Raw genomic sequence first — 17,856 nt, 5'->3', positions numbered from 1 at the left:
CATCTATCCACACCCCTGGCTCTACCTGCCCCTTTTCTTTCACAGCTGGAATCTGGGAGTGGCTGCCTCATTGTCTGCACCTGCCCTGCACCTCTCAGCCCCCTCTCTGGCTCCTATCCCCAGTTCCTCTGAAACAGCTCTTTCAAGTCATTACTGACTTCCTTGACACTGTGCCCAATACATGAAGTCTCCTTGTAGTTGGCCTCCTGCTAGCATGGGCGCAGATGGGCAGGCCTCCCTTTCTAAGCCCCTTCTTTTCCTGGTACTTAGCAGAGCAGAGTCCTGGGGCTTCATCCTGCCCTCTTGCCCATGACCTTCCCTTGCAGACTCATCCGTGCCTGCAGCTTCATTTGGCACCTGCAGATGGTTCATTCCCAAAGCTGTTTTTCTAAACCAGGACTCCCGAGTCCAGCCGCCTACTGAGCATCCAGGCTCCTGCCACTAAACTTGCCTGGAATCCCCAACCCAAGCTCAGTCCTCTTCCAAGCACACCTTCTCAGTGAGGGCAGGTCTGTCTGTCGAGCTCTGCAACCATTGTCTAGGGTCCTCATCCTCTCTCAGACTCCAGTCCAACTTCCTGTCCTGTTGACGGACCCCTAAATCCCCATCTGTTGCTGTCTCTCCATTTCCATTGTCACCCTGTCCACACCATCATCGCCACTCGTGCTGGGATGGCTACAGTAGCCTCTCAGCTGCTCTCCCTTCTTCCTCTCTGCTGCCTGCCCCTCTGCCAGAGTTCATTTCTAAAGAAGGAGTGGTTGGGCCACTTCCCTGATGGATACCCTTAAGTGACAGTCCTTATGACCTGTCACCCGTGGCCCAGGGGTCCTCACATCTGCCCAGCACTTCCTCCCCACCCTCGACTTATCTCAGCTGCTGGCCCATGTCCTGGGCCTTGGCAGTCCAGACATCCTATAGCTCTTCTAAGGTGTCATTGTCTCTGCACCCTAGGGCCTTTGCACCTGCTCCCCACCTCAGCCTGGAAAGCTTTCTCCCCCTTTTGCCTTATGGCGTGTTGATTCCTTCTCCTCCAGTCCTCAGCTTAAACAGCAGCCACCCCCAAATTCCTCACCAGAGCAGCCTCCCTGTCCCTTCCTTCCCAGGGCCATAGCCTCCCTTCTGAGCATTCACCACGGCCCATCCTGATGCATTTGTTCTGTGGCTGTGGGACTGATGTCAGCCTCACTGTGTAGCCTGTGAGCTCCATGTGTCTGTCTTAACACCGGTCTTTATACAGTGGGTTCAGAAATGCTGAGCACCTGAACTCATGACAGTGAACTTGGGCAAAGCCATGTGACCCACTTAGATGGTCCTTATTTGTAAAATTGGGACCCTGAGATTGCTTCATGGCACGGTTGAGGACTGGGTGGAACTGTACCATTGTTGCACAGAGGTCTGGTGTGTTGGGCATGAGGGCTGCACTCCAAGACTCCCTGCCTTTGCGGAGAGCAGCGGGCCTTGTGGATGCACCTCCACACTCCCACGTACACCTGTGCTCCAGCTCCACCCAGCCACCTCCTCCCAGACCCCCAGGAGATACAGGGACAGATCTTGGAGCTAATGAGACCCCCTGGGGCCACACTGGCACCTTAGAAGCCTCTGTCCACCACCCATGTTCAGGATAATTTTCTCCAAAGGTGGCAGGAGTGGAGACCCTCAGGCTTGAAGCTGTGGGACTCCCCTCCTTCCCTGTCCAGAGGGCCTAGGGTTTTCCTAAGCAGTGTTTCAAACAGAGGCTTCTTCTGGCAGGGGAGAACCTGGAGCACCTTATTCTTCTCCAGACTGTGCAGATACACTGTGCATATGCCTATGTGAGTAAGATATACGGTGTGAAGAGGATAAATCACTCTCTGGGGAGACAAGATCTTTAAACCTGTGTCTTGATTCTCTTGTCATTTTGTCTCCCTCTGGTGGTCTCAGCTTAGGGTCAGTGCAAGACTTGAGCAAAATAACAGCAATTTCTATCCAAACATGTAGGGCTAGCTGCTTTCATTTTCTAACGAAGCTGTTGGATTTGGGTTCTGCGTTTCCTGCGGAAGCTGAGAGCTGTGCCCATGAATCTGATATACTCCCCGCACCATGCCGCCCCCACTGGACTCTTCTCTGGGTCTGGGTTCTCCTCCCGTGGTGCGTGTGAGCGGGAGACAGGATGCTGGGGCCACCGTGGACTCGATTGTTTCCCGCTGAACAAAACAGCGAGGCAGGCATGGAAGGCCCCCAGGCAGAGGTGTGTGGTGGCTGGAGTTGCAGCAAGGCTCTTGAGTGCTTCACTGGCCTCATCCTGGAAGCAGGCATCCGTGAGTGCCAGCGGTGACCCCCTGCCTGGGATGGGCCACCCTTCACATGCAGCAGTCTGTGCCCAGATGGGCCCCTGAGCTGGTGACGCTCACTTCAGGGGGAGACGAGGCCAGTCTTTCCTAAATCTACTCAAGGGCATGGGTCGAGACGGAAATGTGAACCTCAGAAGGGTCTGGTGCGCTGACCAGGGCCACCCTGGGGGCTGGCGAGGGAGCAGCCAGGGGGCAGCGCCTGGGAAGGCAGGAGTCAGATTCCAAAGGGAAGGCTGGTCTCCCAGCAACCCCCCCCCCCCCAGGTCCTGGGGCCGACAGGGTGCCAGGCAGCCCCCGCCACAGAGGGTACATAAGGACACTCACCCAAGGCTCTGGTCACCTGCTGGGGCTGTGAGGCTGGGGTACCTGGGGCGCCTGGAAGAACCAGAGCTTTCCTGCAGAACAAAGTAATGCCATCTAGTGGTCAGTGAGAGCCACTGCATTGGGCCCCACTGGGTGACTGGGGCTTCACTGGGGGGTGCCTGTTGAGCCATGCTCACTGGGGACGGCAAGGTGGTGTGAGGTAGTAGAAACAGGCCTACCTCAGGCACTGGGAGCCTTCCCAGCCCCGCAGCTAGATGCCATAAAAGGCAGCACAGGGCGTGTCTGGTGATCCTGTGGCAGCCAGGGCTGTCATACACGCTGTCCAAGCCCCCCAGCTAGGCAGATGTGCACACTTCACTCTGAAGAGGCGCCAGGTTATGGTGGGGGTGCTGCATTGGGATAGATGGGTCCTGTTCCCTCCATGGGGCTGCCTCTGATTCCCCTGGTGACAGGCCCCGGTGTACCCTCCGAGGGACAGGTGGGCAGGGGTTCCTCCCCTGGTGCCACCCCTGAATCCTGCAGTCCCCTACATTGGCGCCTGCAGCCCTGCCCAGCTGGGAGAAGGTTTATCGGCTCCAGAGCAAGGGGTGACGAGGATATTTAAAAGCCGTGGGAGGACCCCATTGATAGGACTCAGTTAGGTGCACAGGGAGGGATGGGGGGCTCTGTGGGGAGAGACGGCTGGGAGCACAGGTGATCCTCTGACCCCAGGGGCACGCAGACCCACTACTGCCCAGGAAAGCAGGAAGGAGGGCCAGGTGGGCTGGGCACTGAGGCGAAGCTCCCCACCTGGTCTGTTGAGCAGGTGAGGGAGGGGCAGCCAGGAGTTTGAGGCAGTGGAGGGGTCTGGAATAACTCTTGCATGGAAGAAGAGGCTGAGCTTCCCAGAGAGATAAGAGTTGTGAGGTTGTTTGGGGGGCATTTGGGGTCAGGAATTTATAATACATTTATCATGGCACTCATTTGCCCTCTTGGGCAGCTTTTTCCAGCCTCAGGTCCAGAGAAAACAGGTTGGAGATTTGCTGAACTCCTGTGGGCAGATATACAGGACTGGGGTCAGGGAGCTGAGGATACTGGGCAGATGTTACTGAAGTGGTGGATGGCGGCGCCCTAGCTGGGCCAGTTGACGATTTTAGCAACAGAATGGGTTAGAGGTGAGACCAGGGATCAGCTGGCTGAGGGAGGGAAGAGGTCAGGAGGTTGCTGGCTCAAGGGCTGGGGATGCAGGATGGCTGGGCCCGTGACCATGACGCTGGAGGGGCTCGGGGAGGGGCCAGCTGGAGCACGAGGGGAGCCAGGAAGCCAGGGCCAAAATCCCCGAAGAAAAGGGCTCTGGCCAGGAGGTGGGCAGTCGGGAGGGGTAAGGCAGGTGACATGGCCAGCATGGGTCTGAGAGGACAGCCGAGCCACGGTCTAGAACAGCTCAGAAGTCGGCTGACTGCAGCCCCAATGGCAAATCCTCCTGGCCCCCTGATTTTGCATATAAAGTTTCCTTGGCACACAGCCGCACCTCCTCTTTTACATATTGTCTACGGCTGCCTTTACGCCTCAGGTACAACAGTGAATAGTTGCAACAGAGACCACAAAGCCTAAAACACCTACCATCTCCCCCTTTACAGGAAAGGTTTGCCCACCCCTAGCTGGAGCCTTATTGTCTGGCATAGGAGCCACTCAAGATTGGTTTGTGGGCAACATGGACAGGACTTGGGGGTTGGTTGGATATGACTCTAACATGTGGCTCTTTAGATTTCAATTAATTAAAATTACATACAAGAAAAGGGTCCAGTCCCTCAGCAGCAGGATCCACAGTGCCAGTGCTCAAAGCCACATGTGGGTAGCGGATCCTGTATTGGACACTGCAGAGATAGAACCTTCCGTTGTGGCTGGCAGGAAGTTCGTTGGGCCACGATGGTCTAGGGGCAGCAGATGGAACAAGCATGATGTTGCCAAGCCTGGGCCTGCGGTGTGATGGGTGTTAGGAGCTACACGGGTGTCCTGAGAGGCTACAGACAGGCAGGAGCCCCTCAGGACAGATGCACAAGGACAGGCCAAGGAGAAGCCCAGGGCACAGTTTCAGGTCACCAGCATGAGTTCCGGGGCTGTGGGGAAGGCATGGAAAGTGCTGTCGTGTTTGGGATGTGACGCCTTCTGGATTTGCAGCCTGTGATTGTCATCTTGAGTGACAGTCAGCTGGAATACTGGCATTGTCTTCCTGACACCGTTTGTGCAGAGTTTTCTGGCCCGTGTTGATTTTGTGCAGTTGCTTGCAGCATAGGGTAGTGAGGGAAGTAGACCGGCCGCCCGTGGCTGGCTGCAGATCGCGATGGTTGGGCCCTTCTAGTTTGCCCAGCATCCTGGCTGCCATGTTCCTTGTGCTATGGCCAGGCATGCAAGTCCTTTGTTCAGGGGACTTCTCCTCTAGGAAGACTCTGACTCTGTGCCCTCCTTCAGTTCCAGGGCCCTGCGAACCAGAAGACCTCATCGATGGGATCATCTTTGCTGCCAATTACCTGGGGTCCACCCAGCTGCTATCAGAACGGAACCCTTCCAAAAACATCAGAATGATGCAAGCGCAGGAGGCCGTCAGCCGGGTCAAGGTAGAGGTGCTTCGAGGGCCCCTCGGGGATGCCCACACACTTTGGGGGGCACTAGCAGGAGGGAATGTGGCAGGGTGTAGGCCCTCTTCCAGCTCTGACTGCACAGCCCTCGGCACAGGGAGCAGGATCGGCCCAGGTGCTGACGAGGCTGAGGGAGGCTTGTGCCTTGGCTGGGAGAAAGCTGGCTGGGTAGAGGCAACCAGCTCCTTAACGAGAGGTGCACGGAATCCCAGAAATATGACCTTTAAAGATCATCGTTCCAAAGCATTCTAGTCATAAAACAATCCCAAATCCCAGTTCAACAGTATGTGTATTTTTAGTGCCATTCAGAGTGCTTCCAGAAAGGGGGAAAAATAAATCACTTTTTATTTAAATTCAGGACCTCAAGAAAAACTTTGACCTGCTTGTAGCTCTAAGTGCTCGTTGGATTGTCTGGTTTTGAACATTGGGTGAGGCCGGGCAAGGGGAAGATGAGGCCACATCAGCAAAACTAAATGGGGTCGGGGGGGAGGGGGCGTAGCCATCTGAGGTCTCAGCTCTCTGAGCAAGACAGGATCTGCAGAGGCCCGCCAGCCCAGGGGTGAGAAATGGTGGCAACCTCCTCCCCAGCCCTCACCATACACAACCTCCTCTAACAGAAGGAGAGGAGCACCATGAGGCCATCTGGGGTGGGCAGGAGAAAGCCAGGTAACCCAGGGCAGTGCTGAGCCCTGCCAGTCAGTGCCTCTCAGGAGAGGCCCAGTCCTCCCACCCCAGACCCTTGCCTTGCTCCGCTGTCTGGAGCTCAGCTCGCCTTCCTGCCTGCTGATGGCACCTTTCCCATCCTCTGTAGATGGGGTGGTTGGCAGTCATTTCTAGTGCTCCAGGGACACCTGTGTGGGCTTCTCTTGGTCATTGTATGTGCTTGAAGTGGGCAGTGGCTGTCCACCCATCCCTGCTGGGCTTTGCTAGGCACCAGGCCTGAGTGTGGGGGAGTCAACCACCAGAGTGACATAACCTCACGTACCTTCCTTCTCTCCATGCCAACTTGTTTTTCTTTTCTCTTCCATGCTCTCAGAGGATGCAAAAAGCTGCTAAGATCAAGAAAAAAGCGGTGTGTAGGGCCTTGAGGCCCTGGGACAGTGCTGTTTGCATGTGTTTCTGTGGCTTGTCCTGGGCGGTGGGGGCCGGGGGGGTTCCCTGGGGATCCAAATAATGTTGCAAAGCAGCTTTTCCTCTTCCCTTGGTAGGTGAATCTTAGATGTTTGTAAATGAAACTACAGACACTTCATTTTTTTAACCACCCATTTATGGAAGGATTTATTAGTTCCTCTTTCTTAGCATCTCCTATGTACCATATGGATAACGCTGTGATGTTCCTGTTTTACGTGGACATTTTAAATTGATATGACATTTAGTTGATATGACAACGTGGTGGGTGTAGGGCCTGGGCCTCCTGTGCAGTACTACTGAATTGTTCTGATAGTTAAAGATTCCTTAAGCTTAATTTACTAAGTCAGGAGGGTGAGTAGCTCAGTTTGCCCGTGTGGTGCTTTCTTTATTGGAAATGAGTTTTTGGGCTGGGTGCTATGGCTCACACATGTAATCCCAGCACTTTGGGAGACAGAGGCAGGAGGATCATTTGAGTCTAGGAGTTTGAGACTGGCCTGGGCAACACAGTGAGACCCCTGTTTCCACAATTTTTTTTTTTTTTTTTAATTTAGCTGGGCATGGTGGCACATGCCTGAAGTCCCAGCTGCCTGGGAGGCGGAAGTGGGAGGATCACTTGAGCCTGGGAGTTCAAGGCTGCAGTGATCCGTGTTTGCACCACTGCACTCCAGCCTGGGCGACAGAGTGAGACCCTATCTCTTAAACAAACAAACAAAAAAGACACAAAAAAGAAAATAAGTGTTGAAACCCTGGCAGACTTTTTAAAATGGGTTGACACTGAGGCCGGGTGCGGTGGTTCACACCTGTAATCCCAGCACTTTGGGAGGCCGAGGTGGGTGGATCACCTGAGGTCGGGAGTTCGAGATCAGCCTGACCAACATGGAGAAACCCCGTCTCTACTAAAAATACAAAAAATTAGCCGGGCATGGTGGTGCATGCCTGTAATTCCAGCTACTCAGGAGGCTGAGGTGGGAGAATCACTTGAACTCGGGAGGCAAGAGGTTGCGGTGAGCCGAGATCATGCCATTGCACTCCAGCCTGGGCAACAAGAGCGAAACTCCATCTCAAAAGAAAAAAAAAAAAAAAAAAGGATTGACATTGAGTCATTTGTTTGTCACCTGCTCATTTAGTAAATGCTAGAGCTTTTCCAATCCTCCTCATACAGAAAATATCAAAATAGTTGGTGTCACAAGGCCTGGGGCAGACGCCGGGGGCCTTGGCACTGGCTTGTTGCCACTGTTTTCTTCTGTTTAAACAGCAGGAGATTTAGATCCCCCTCCCTGCTCTGAAGTAATGTCATTTTCTGGCGCTTTGGCCAGAAGACCCCATGTGGGGACTCCCTCTTCTGGAGTGAGACTTTGGTCCACCTAGGACGTCTACTTTTTGCCCAGCAGCATCTCCTTTGATTCTGCTCAGGAGCAGGAGAGGAAGGATCGTGCTCATGCTCCTCTTCCCGGGCTGATTTCCTCCAGGCAAGGCAGAATGTGCCACACATTGCAGACTTGCAGTTGGGGTGTGCTTTTCTCAAAAGAGAGGGGCCCTCGCTTGCAGCCTCCTAGTCCAGCTGGAGCAGGAAGTCCCTACGGACTGCAGCTGGCTTCTGGGACCTGCAGGTCCAGCAATCCTACAGAGTCACTGCCACCTCTAGAGGGGTTGGTACAGGCAGACCCAGCTCAAAAAGGCCTCTGCGGCTGGTCAGGTAGCCGCCTGATTACATTTAATTACGGTTTTTTCTTCCTTTTTGGAAAGTGGGGTGCTCAGTGTCATTGCTGAAGGTCCCTTTCCCGGCCCAGCCACAGCCATGGGGATGACTGCAGGTCATGCCCCCTATCCACAGACGTGCTGAGGCCCACCCTGTGGCCTGTTCTCTGGTGTCTGTAGGATCCGTACTGTTGACACCCTGCCTTCTTCTGCCAAGGAGGATGATGGGTGCCCTCTCCCTGCCCTGTTACTGATGGGTTTTCTGCTGGAGGCTGGGTGGCTTCAGGCTGCCCCTCTTCTCCCATCCAGGGATCCCAGCCTCAGGTTTCCTCCACAATTGTCACTAATGCCAAGGTCCACCTGCAACTTTTCTCACTTCTGGCTTGACCTACTTTTTAGCAAGAAGATTTTGAGCCACAATCCATGAATATAACCTTTAAATGCATGCTGATGCTGAATATAACGCAATTTTAAAAAACAGAGGAAAAGTTCCTCCACGGCTACAGATTGTCAGCTGCACTGCTTTCAACTCCTTTCTCTTTCTAATGAGTTACAAGCAAAGAAAGCTCAAAAGACCCTTTCCCTTGAAAACTGAGCTAAAATACACATTTATTATTACAATACCGGGCCTCTCTACAACTCAGAATTCTTGAGGAATTGTCAGCAGGGAGATTTCTTATTTCAGATTTTCTAGTGAATAATTAAATCATAGTTTTTGCTGTTTCAAAATGGAAGACAGATCACCCTGGGCTCCCCAGTGACCATGGAGAATTATTCACTTCGGTGGGCAAACCAATAGAACTTGAAATTCATGGCCGCTGTGCAGTGGTAATTAGGATTCTTACAAATGTAAAAACCAATTAAAGGCTATCCTAGTTTGGGGCAAACCCTGAAGAGTTCACTCAGCTCAGAAGAGCCCATGAAGCCCGTCTCACAGCCATATGCCAGGCATACTACAGTGGCTACAGGTGACGAATTAGGCCATTTGTGTGGCACCTCTCTTGGCTTCTCTCTGTCGCTGTGAGGACAGCACTCAGGCCAGCCCCAGGGCTTCGTCCCCCAAGGCCGCTGTGGGGTGGACATGGTGGTGACTGTTTAAATCAGAAGGAAAGGCTGACATTTTCATTCAGCTTCTCTGACAATGTCTTCCCCATTTCTTAAGGATACTTAGAATCACAAATCCAGGAAATGTAACCTGAGCCTATAAATTCCACAGGGGTCAGCAGAGGGCCTTGCTTGCCACTGACAGGAGGGGCCGTGGCGACAGACCCAGGTGTCCCGCTCCATCTCAGTCAAGCTCCCGGGGGCCGGCCCTCCTCCCTCCCGGGTTCCTCTTACAGACTGCCTCCAGAACTCACACTTAGCTAGATGATGCGGCCAGTGTCGTGCAGGTAGATTTCTGATGGCCAGTAGCATTTCCTTCTACGTGGACTCTGGGTAATTGTTAAAATTGCCGAGCCTCCCTTCGAGTTATTACTTTTTACATTGACAGATAAAATTGTATGTATTTACTATGTACACATAATACACACATTGTGAAATGACTATAGCTAATTAACATGTGCATTACATCACATAGTTATAATTTTTGTAAAGAGAACACTACATTCACTATCTTAGCAATTTTTAAGAATATGAAATATTATTAACAGTAGTCACCGCGATGCACAATAGATCTCTTGAACTCATTTCTCCTGTCTAGAAGGAGCTTTGTGTCCGTGGACCAATACTTCCCCCTTCACTCCTTTGCCCCAGCCCCTGGTAACCACCATTCAGCTCTCTACTTCTGTGAGATCAACATTTGTAGCTTCCACCTGAGTGAGATGGTGCAGTATTTATCTCTCTGTGCCTGGCTGATTTCACTTCACAAGCATGTCCTCTAGGGTCATCCATGTGTTGGAAATGACATGGCTTTTTCTTTGTGAAGGTTGGGTAGGCAGGCCTCCAGTGTGTCTGCGCGCCACATTTCTTTATCCATTCATCGTGAATGGACTTTGGGTTGATCCCATGTCTTGGCTGTTGCGGATAGTGCTGCAGTGAGCATGGGAGTGCAGGTGTCCCCTAGACACGCTGATTTCACTTCCTTTGGAAATATGCCCAGCAGTGGGATTGCTGGATCACATGGTGGTTGTAGTTTGAATTTTTGGAGGAACCGCCATTCTATTCTCCACAGTGGCTGCACTGAGTCACACCCTCCCACAGTGTACCAGGGTTCCCTTTTCTCCACCCCACGCCAATGCTTCTTATCTTTTATCTTTTTGATAAGAGCCATTCTGACAGATATGAAATGATATATTGTTGTGGTTTTAATTTGGATTTATCTGGTGATTAGGGATGTTGAGCATTTTGTCATAATGCTATCTGCATGTCCTGTATTCCGAGTTGGTTTTTGAACTTTAACAATATCCACTGTCCTTAGAATTCTGAGGGGGACGCCCAGACGCTGACGGAAGTGGACCTCTTCATTTCCACCCAGAGGATCAAGGTTTTAAATGCAGACACGCAGGTAAGCGTTTAAGACAGTTGTTCAAAATCAGGTAAACTCCTAAGTTCGACTCCTTCTTGTCCCACGGTATAGGCCCTGGTTCTCAGCAGCTTCTCTCCTGTGCCCTCTGCTCCCCTCAACCCAAGGCCCATAGCCCGGGCTGCGGGAGGAGCAAGGAGCGCACAGCAGGTGGCAGTCGTGCTGGCGTCACCCCAGGGCTCTGCGGGTGGGAGGTGGGTGGGAAGACCTGCTGGGCTACCTGGGCCCTCCCCTGCTCCCCACTCCCGGGGAGCCTGACCTCTGGGGACAGAGGAGGCAGCAGCCCCCACTACGTGGCTCACACTGCAGCCCACCACTCCCAACCCAGTGCCGTGCCCTGACCACGCTCCAGGCCCTCACATACCCTGATGCGGGCACAGTGGCACCCTTCCTCGTCACATGTCTGTCCTGTGTCCAGGTTGCGCCTTGTCCCACTGATCTTTGTGTCCTGCACACCCCTACCCTGGAACCAGCCCCCTCCTGGAGCCTGGCACTTGGTGAAAACTCAGGGAGACAGGTGCCAGGGCTCAGGCACTGGGCTTGCGACACTTCACAGACTTGGACTTCATTTTCTGATCTTTTGTGGGCAAACCATCTGGACTAGATCCCCCCCCCCCTCCGAGCCCCGTGCCTCATCACCCACCTGTGCTGGGGGTCCCCAAGACCACCACAGGCTGGGTGGTTTCGGAGGACTGACAGGACTCAGTGCACTCACAGCTGAGATTTATTTCAGTAGATGGCTCCAAAGCAGAATCAGCAAAGCGGGTGCAGGCTTCCAGAGCCCTCCTCACAGTCACACAGGACACACTGAACCCCCTGGCAAGGGGCTGTGACAACAGAATGAAGTTGTGTCTACCAGGGAAGCTCATAGACACTCAGCCCAAGGTGTTTACTGGGAGCTGGTCACATAGGCACCCTCTGCCTGGCAGCTACCAAAATTCCAGACTCCCAGAGGGAAAAGAGGTGTCCAGCCTAGACCACGTTGTTTGCACAAACAGTTTAGGCAAAAGGAACCATGTTTGTCAGTTCGGGTGCTGGGAACCCTCCTGAGATCCACATTCCCAGATGCCAGAGAGGGCCAGCCTTGCGGGCGGGCCTTTCTGGGGACAGCTGCTAGGCCTGCCCCAGTAACTCTTCTTGCCAGTGTACATGGAGGGTGCCACACCCAGGGTGGGAGGAGGGGCCTGGGGATTGAAGCTGAGCTCCATCCTCATGAGCTGTATAGCCTTAAACAAGTTCCTGAACATCTCTGAACCTCGTAATACCCACAGCCCCAGCTGAAAGAGTAACTCTTCCGCTGGATCCTGTGAAGGAGAGATGAGAAATCTCCTAGGCTGACCCAGTTCAGGGTTCACTCCTCTGGCCTCTTCTCCCTTCCTTTCCTTTCCCTTCTGGATCTTTGGATTCTGAACAGGGCATGCAAATTAAAGCTGTTGGGGTAGAGGAGCTGGAGAGGAGGGAACAGGTGAGAGAGACTGGGAAGGCCAAAGTAGCCAGTCAGGGCAGGAGAGCAGATGCGGCCATGTTGGTAGGCAGCCTCTGTCTGTGAGGAGGGGGAGGGATCTGCCATTGATAGAAGCTGGGGAAGAAACATGTTTCTGACACCTGGGGATTGATTCAGGCATTTATGACAGTGACAGAAATCAGGAGATGCTGAAGAGCCACTCCAGCTGTTTCCTTTCAGTGTCCCTCCCTGGAAGGTGACTCTTGTGGTTATGAAACAGCCTCATGGCTTTGGCCAGAAAAAAAATCAGCAGCTGAGACAAAGGTGAAGCAGCATCTACTGCAAAGTGGATTCTGTGAGGAAGAAATGAGGTCCAGAGGTTGCAGAAACACTCGAGTTTCTTTTGTGAACAAAAGCATAAAAGACCAGTGGATTAGTTTTTTTGAGCTTTGTGTGCATTTAGTTTGTTAGGTGGGAGTTGTGGGCAAGATGCTGGCTGGAGATTCCTGTCCAAGGACAAAAAACCATCAAGAGTCATGGGCCTGCCAGAGGCCGAGGGAATTGAAGTCAGGTGGGCTACCTTGGTGTCTCTTGACCCAGGCCCAGGCTGTTTGGGCTCCCTGGGAAGAGCTCATTGAGTGACAAACGTTGGCCTTGATGCTTTCCTCTTCTGCATGGCAGGAAGGCCAGGCCAGGCCACTCCTGGGCCCATGGGAGGAGCACCCTGTTCAGAAGGGACCCTTCTCCAGAGCCATGGGTGGCCTGTCATCCGGGAGCGTATGGGTTTCACTACATGGCAAGCCCCTGCTCCAGCAGAGACAGCCCGAGAGCTCACCTGACATCATGCCTCCCTGGGTTCTGTACAGTCCATTTTGGAAGCTGGGACTGAGATAAGGGCAGAGTGACTTTGACTGTAAATCATTACCGTAAAACGCTCTGTTAACTAGGGCCATGGTTCTCAACCAGTGTGATTTTTGTCCCCCAGGGGACATTTAGCAATGGCTGGAAATAATTTTCGTTCTCACACTTGGGAAGAGGGAGGTGCTACTGGCATCTCCTGGGGAGAGGCTTGGAATGCTCCTAACACCTTGCAGTTCTCATGACAGCCCTCCACAATAAAGAATGATCCGGCCCCAAATGTCAGGAGAATCAGGGTTGCGAAACCTGAATAATTGGAGTGCCTTTTTTTTTTTCTTTTTCTTTTTTTTGAGATGGAGTTTTGCTCTTGTTGCCCAGGCTGGAGTGCAGTGGCGCAAGCTCGGCTTGCTGCAACCTCTGCCTTCCCGGTTCAAGCGATTCTCCTGCCTCAGCCTCCCAAGTATCTGGGATTACAGGCACCTGCCACCACGCCCAACTATTTATTTTTTATTTTTAGTAGAGATGGGGTTTCACCATGTTTGCCAGGCTGGTCTTGAACTCCTGACCTCAGGTGATCTGCCTGCCTTGGCCTCCCAAAGTGCTAGGATTACAGGCTTGAGCCACCACGCCCAGCCCTGGAGTGCTTTTCAATGGCTTGTCCCAGTAGTGTTCTCTGACGTGGCACCGTCTCCCTCCCGACAGGAAACCATGATGGACCACGCCTTGCGTACCATCTCCTACATTGCCGACATTGGGAACATTGTGGTGCTGATGGCCAGACGCCGCATGCCCCGGTCAGCCTCTCAGGACTGCATCGAGACCACACCCGGGGCCCAGGAAGGCAAGAAGCAGTATAAGATGATCTGCCACGTGTTCGAGTCGGAGGATGTAAGTAAGCCCTTGCCAGGGCACTCCCCTCCCAAAGTTCACAGCCCAGGGCGGCTCCAGGATCCAGGTGCTTTGGAAACCACCCTCAGGTGGAAAGCCTCCGTGCCGTTATTGACGTTTCCTGTGGATCAGTGATCTTTTGCATACACTTTGGGTTTGCAAAGATAGTGAACACAGTCTTATTCTACTTCTTGAAACAGGTTCTTCAGGAGCTGTTTATAAATTGAGCCATGGTTAAATATATGAGGGAGCTATTTGCAGAAATCCCTTTACAAAACATTTTCTCTACTTAGAATGAAGTTAATCTTTGCATAACTTTTGTTATTAAAATGCAAATGTTCGCCTGGCCCTGGCATGCTGTATAAAGAAAGCACATCTGCACATGAGGCTTAGTTCTGCCTTTGCGTGTGGTATGTCTTCAGAGCAAGTAAAAAGTGATTCTGAAGTATAAGATACCAAAAACTCAGAAAAGGATCACAAGCCCTTTGGCTTCCTCCTTGGCTGGAGAAGAGTGTTGTTTTTAGCCTGGAAGGGGACAGAGGGGCTGAGGAAGGAGCAGCAGGGCCAAGAGGGGAACTCAGAGAGGAACTGTCCTTCCTGGAGGCTGATCTTACTCACAGACCAGCAGGGGGCGCTGCTGGTGAGCCAGTTTTGTGGCTGTTGCCAGAGTGAAATTTTAAAAAATGATCTATGGCTGGGCACGGTAGTTCATGCCTGTAATCCCATCACTTTTGGGAGACTGAGGTGCGTGGATCACCTGAGGTCAGGAGTTCAAAACCAGCCTGGCCAACATTGTGAAACCCCAGTCTCTACTAAAGATACAAAAAAATTAGCCAAGCTTGGTGGTGCGTGCCTGTAATCCCAGCTACTTGGGAGGCTGAGGCAGGAGAATTGCTTGAACTTGGGAGGCGGAGATTGCAGTGAGCTGAGATTGTGCCATTGCACTCCAGCCTGGGCGACAAGAGTGAAACTCCGCCTTAAAAAAAAAAAGAAAATCCTCCAGGGGCAGTTGGCCAGGGCATTTTTTTTCACATAAGGACTTAAGGGTGTCTCAGGGACCTGGGCAATAGGGCAGGGTCCCCGTATTGTCATGATCCTGACATACAGCATGGAAACTGAAGACAGGGTTCGAACCTGTGGCTGGCGCAGTCATCTTCTTCCTAAGAAGTTGGGTCCACTTGAAATGCTTCGGCGCAATGGCAGATTTACAGAAGGGAGAGGGCATTTCAACGGTGCACTCACACATTCCTTCCACCGCTACACGGGGACCCCTTGAAACCTGGATGGGTATTTCTGTGTGACAGAGGGCTGAGGATGTCTGAGAGAGATGGCATGGGGATGGGCCACAGGTGCTGGCGGAATGAGGCCAGGAGCAGGCCCGGTGGCGAAGGGTGGCATGACGTCAGCTGGTGAGAGTTTCCAAGGGGCACTGAGAGCCCCCAGGTGCAGCCGATGCGGAGGGTTAAAGCCAGGGGATGCCGTATTGGGTAGATGAGGCGAGGCTGAGAGGCACGGTAGATGAGGCCACGGGGTGGTCCTGCCCGCACAGCAGCCGCCTCGTCCCCACCTCTCCAGCGCCTGCAGGCTCTGCCCACAGCCCACCTGCAGGAGGCCGCTTGAGCCCTGAGGTGGGGCCTGGGCTGGGCTCCTGCCCTCACAGCAGTGAACGCCCACAGGCTTGGCTGCGAGCTGGGGCCGGCAGGGGGACCCCTTCTCTGAAGCGCCAGCCGCAGAGAGAGCCCCCTGAACCCCACACCTCCCAGGAGGCAGCCGGGACCCGGTGTGGAGTGACGGGGAGGCGGCGGCTGGCGGCACACCAGCTGCCCGGATGACGCCTGAAGGAGGCGCAGCCCCGCGGAGCCGGCTCCCCGGGCTTGGAGCTTCCGCGGGGGCGGAGGATGTCGTCCAAGGGGAGGAAGAATGGGGGTGGCCCGAGGGAGCCCAAGTGGAGTCCAAGGGCCGTGGGTGGTGGAGCCGGGCCTCCGGGGCTCCAGGGCTCTCAGGCCGTCCTTCCCAGCCAGGGGGCCTCCTCAGGCGGAGACAGAAGCAGAAGCCTGGGGGCCGCCCTCCGCCCCTCCCGGAGGCCCGACCCTCTCCTGCGCGGGCGCTGCCCCCGGCCCTCCAGCCGAGCCCCATCAGCTCGCCAACTCCGCAGGCCAGCCCGGCGGCGCCATCTGGTGGTCGCCGGGCGTCGCGCCTCCAGCCGGGTCTGTCCGCGGCAGAGATGCTGGGCGTGGGAACCGGCAAGTCCTGGAAACCGCTTAGGGCCGGTCAGGGAGGGCAGTTCCAGGCCTGCTGGAGGGCAGGCCGCCTGCTGCGCGCTTCTAATCCGGCCCCGATTGCCTTTCCCAATGCATACATTCATCTGCTGCTCTTACATCCTGCCACGTGGAGAGTGGGAAGGGAATTGAGGCCAAAGCCCTTGTTTTCACGTGTTTTGGGATCCTGTTGAGTAGGAGTTTGCTGGGGGCGCCCGTGCAGGACCCCCTTGAGGGCAGTTGGGGAGGCACATGAGGAGCAGGACAGCGCATAAGGAGGGCTCACACAGCTCAGCCTGGCGGGAGGCCCCGCTGTGGGCTGAGGCGTCACCGAGGCCGCCAAGAGCCCTGCCGCGCTCCCAGGGCTGCACAGCTGCCAGCCTGCTTGGCGAGCTCCGGGAGCTCAGTACAGCCCTCACCTCCCACTGTCTCCTGTCTGCGCACCAGCAGGCGGCCGGCCAGGCCCTGAGTGCTGTTTCAATGTCCAGGCCTCTGCCATGTCAGAGTCAGTGATGTCCACTGAAGCAGCTCAGCGGAAGTAGAAAGAAGTGACGTGCTCCATGGGGCCTGTGTGGAGTCCCAGGTCTCATGTCTTGCAGGCCCGGCCTGGCACAGCCACACATCCCTAGAAGAGCAGCCAGGCACACCCTCTGCCTCCAGTGGGCACTGGGTTCTGTTGCTACCGATAAATACATGCAGGGTAGACAACTAGCAGCACGATGCTCCTGGAAAACACACTGAAAGTCCATTTTCGGCATCAGATGAGTGGAAAGGAAATACAGATGGGGTCGGGTGTAGTGGCTCACACTTGCAATGCCAACACTTTGGGAGGCCAAGGCAGGAGGATCACTAATGTCCAGGAGTTTGAGACCAGCCTGGGCAATATGGCAAGACCCCTACCTCTACAAGAAAACTTTTTTTAATTAGCTGGATGTGGTTGTGCTCACCTACATTCCCACTCCAGTCTAGGCAACAGAGCCAGACCTCATCGCAAAAGAAAAAGAAAGCAACAAAAATATGACATGTAGTAAATAATTCATTGTTGTCCCAGACTTTCTTTGAAACAGCTTTGACCTGGAGCATCTGGGCCATGCCACAGCTTAGGCAGGGACAGTCAGGAGCAGACCCTTTGGGGTTCAGGGCAACACTGGGGTTTGCTCACGATGGAGTGCTGGTGGGAGACAGCCTTCATCAGATGAGAGAGGGCCCCCAGTTTCTTTCTTGTTCTAAGCCCGAGCAAGGGCCCCCTTGAAGGCTTACGGGTGCATCCTGCACCTAGCCCTGCCACAGCCCCTGCTGAGGAGGCTGCGGGGAGCCTGTGCCACGTGCCTGTCTCCAGCGGGTCTGCCCTCTGCACAGGCCCAGCTCATCGCCCAGTCCATCGGCCAGGCCTTCAGCGTGGCCTACCAGGAGTTTCTGCGAGCCAATGGCATCAACCCCGAAGACTTGAGCCAGAAGGAGTACAGCGACATCATCAACACCCAGGAGATGTACAACGATGACCTCATCCACTTCTCAAACTCGGAGAACTGCAAGGAGGTAAGCCACACCCACTGGCCTCTGGGAGGCCACATTTGCCAGCTTCTGCTCCCTGAGCTCCTGCAGAGCGAGCCTTCCCAGGGTCCTCATGCACACCCTTGCCTTCCTATCAGACTTGAGTGCTGCCCGGAATGTGCACCTCGCTCCTGCCTTCCAGCTGAGCACTTGGGTGTGAAATGAGGTGTTTGTAACAAAGAAGCTGATTACAGTCAGCTTTAATGACCTCGAAAATGCGCCTTTTAAT

General features: G+C 54.1%; 2 protein-coding genes across 5 annotated transcripts in view; both read left to right on the top strand.

Annotated features, from left to right (window-relative positions):
* Positions 1-17,856, top strand: part of APBA2 (amyloid beta precursor protein binding family A member 2) — a 227,279-nt gene that overhangs the window by 197,073 nt on the left and 12,350 nt on the right. For 3 of the 4 annotated variants that reach the window (XM_054450953.2, XM_063652506.1, XM_063652505.1), the window contains 5 exons: positions 5,106-5,251; positions 6,309-6,344; positions 10,521-10,607; positions 13,630-13,815; positions 17,433-17,612. In XM_054450953.2, the coding sequence (XP_054306928.1) occupies positions 5,106-5,251; positions 6,309-6,344; positions 10,521-10,607; positions 13,630-13,815; positions 17,433-17,612 (635 nt within the window). The remainder of the gene's footprint in view (positions 1-5,105; positions 5,252-6,308; positions 6,345-10,520; positions 10,608-13,629; positions 13,816-17,432; positions 17,613-17,856) is intronic. The other variant, XM_063652507.1, reaches the window with a different exon arrangement.
* On the top strand, positions 14,020-17,423 carry LOC134738264 (uncharacterized). The gene has a single exon (XM_063652509.1). The coding sequence runs from the start codon at positions 15,644-15,646 to the stop codon at positions 16,265-16,267; it is 624 nt and encodes a 207-aa protein (XP_063508579.1). The 5' UTR covers positions 14,020-15,643; the 3' UTR covers positions 16,268-17,423.

Source organism: Pongo pygmaeus, chromosome 16 (assembly GCF_028885625.2).
Source record: "Pongo pygmaeus isolate AG05252 chromosome 16, NHGRI_mPonPyg2-v2.0_pri, whole genome shotgun sequence".
Lineage (NCBI taxonomy): Eukaryota > Metazoa > Chordata > Mammalia > Primates > Hominidae > Pongo > Pongo pygmaeus.
This window is presented reverse-complemented; position numbering and strand designations above follow the sequence as displayed.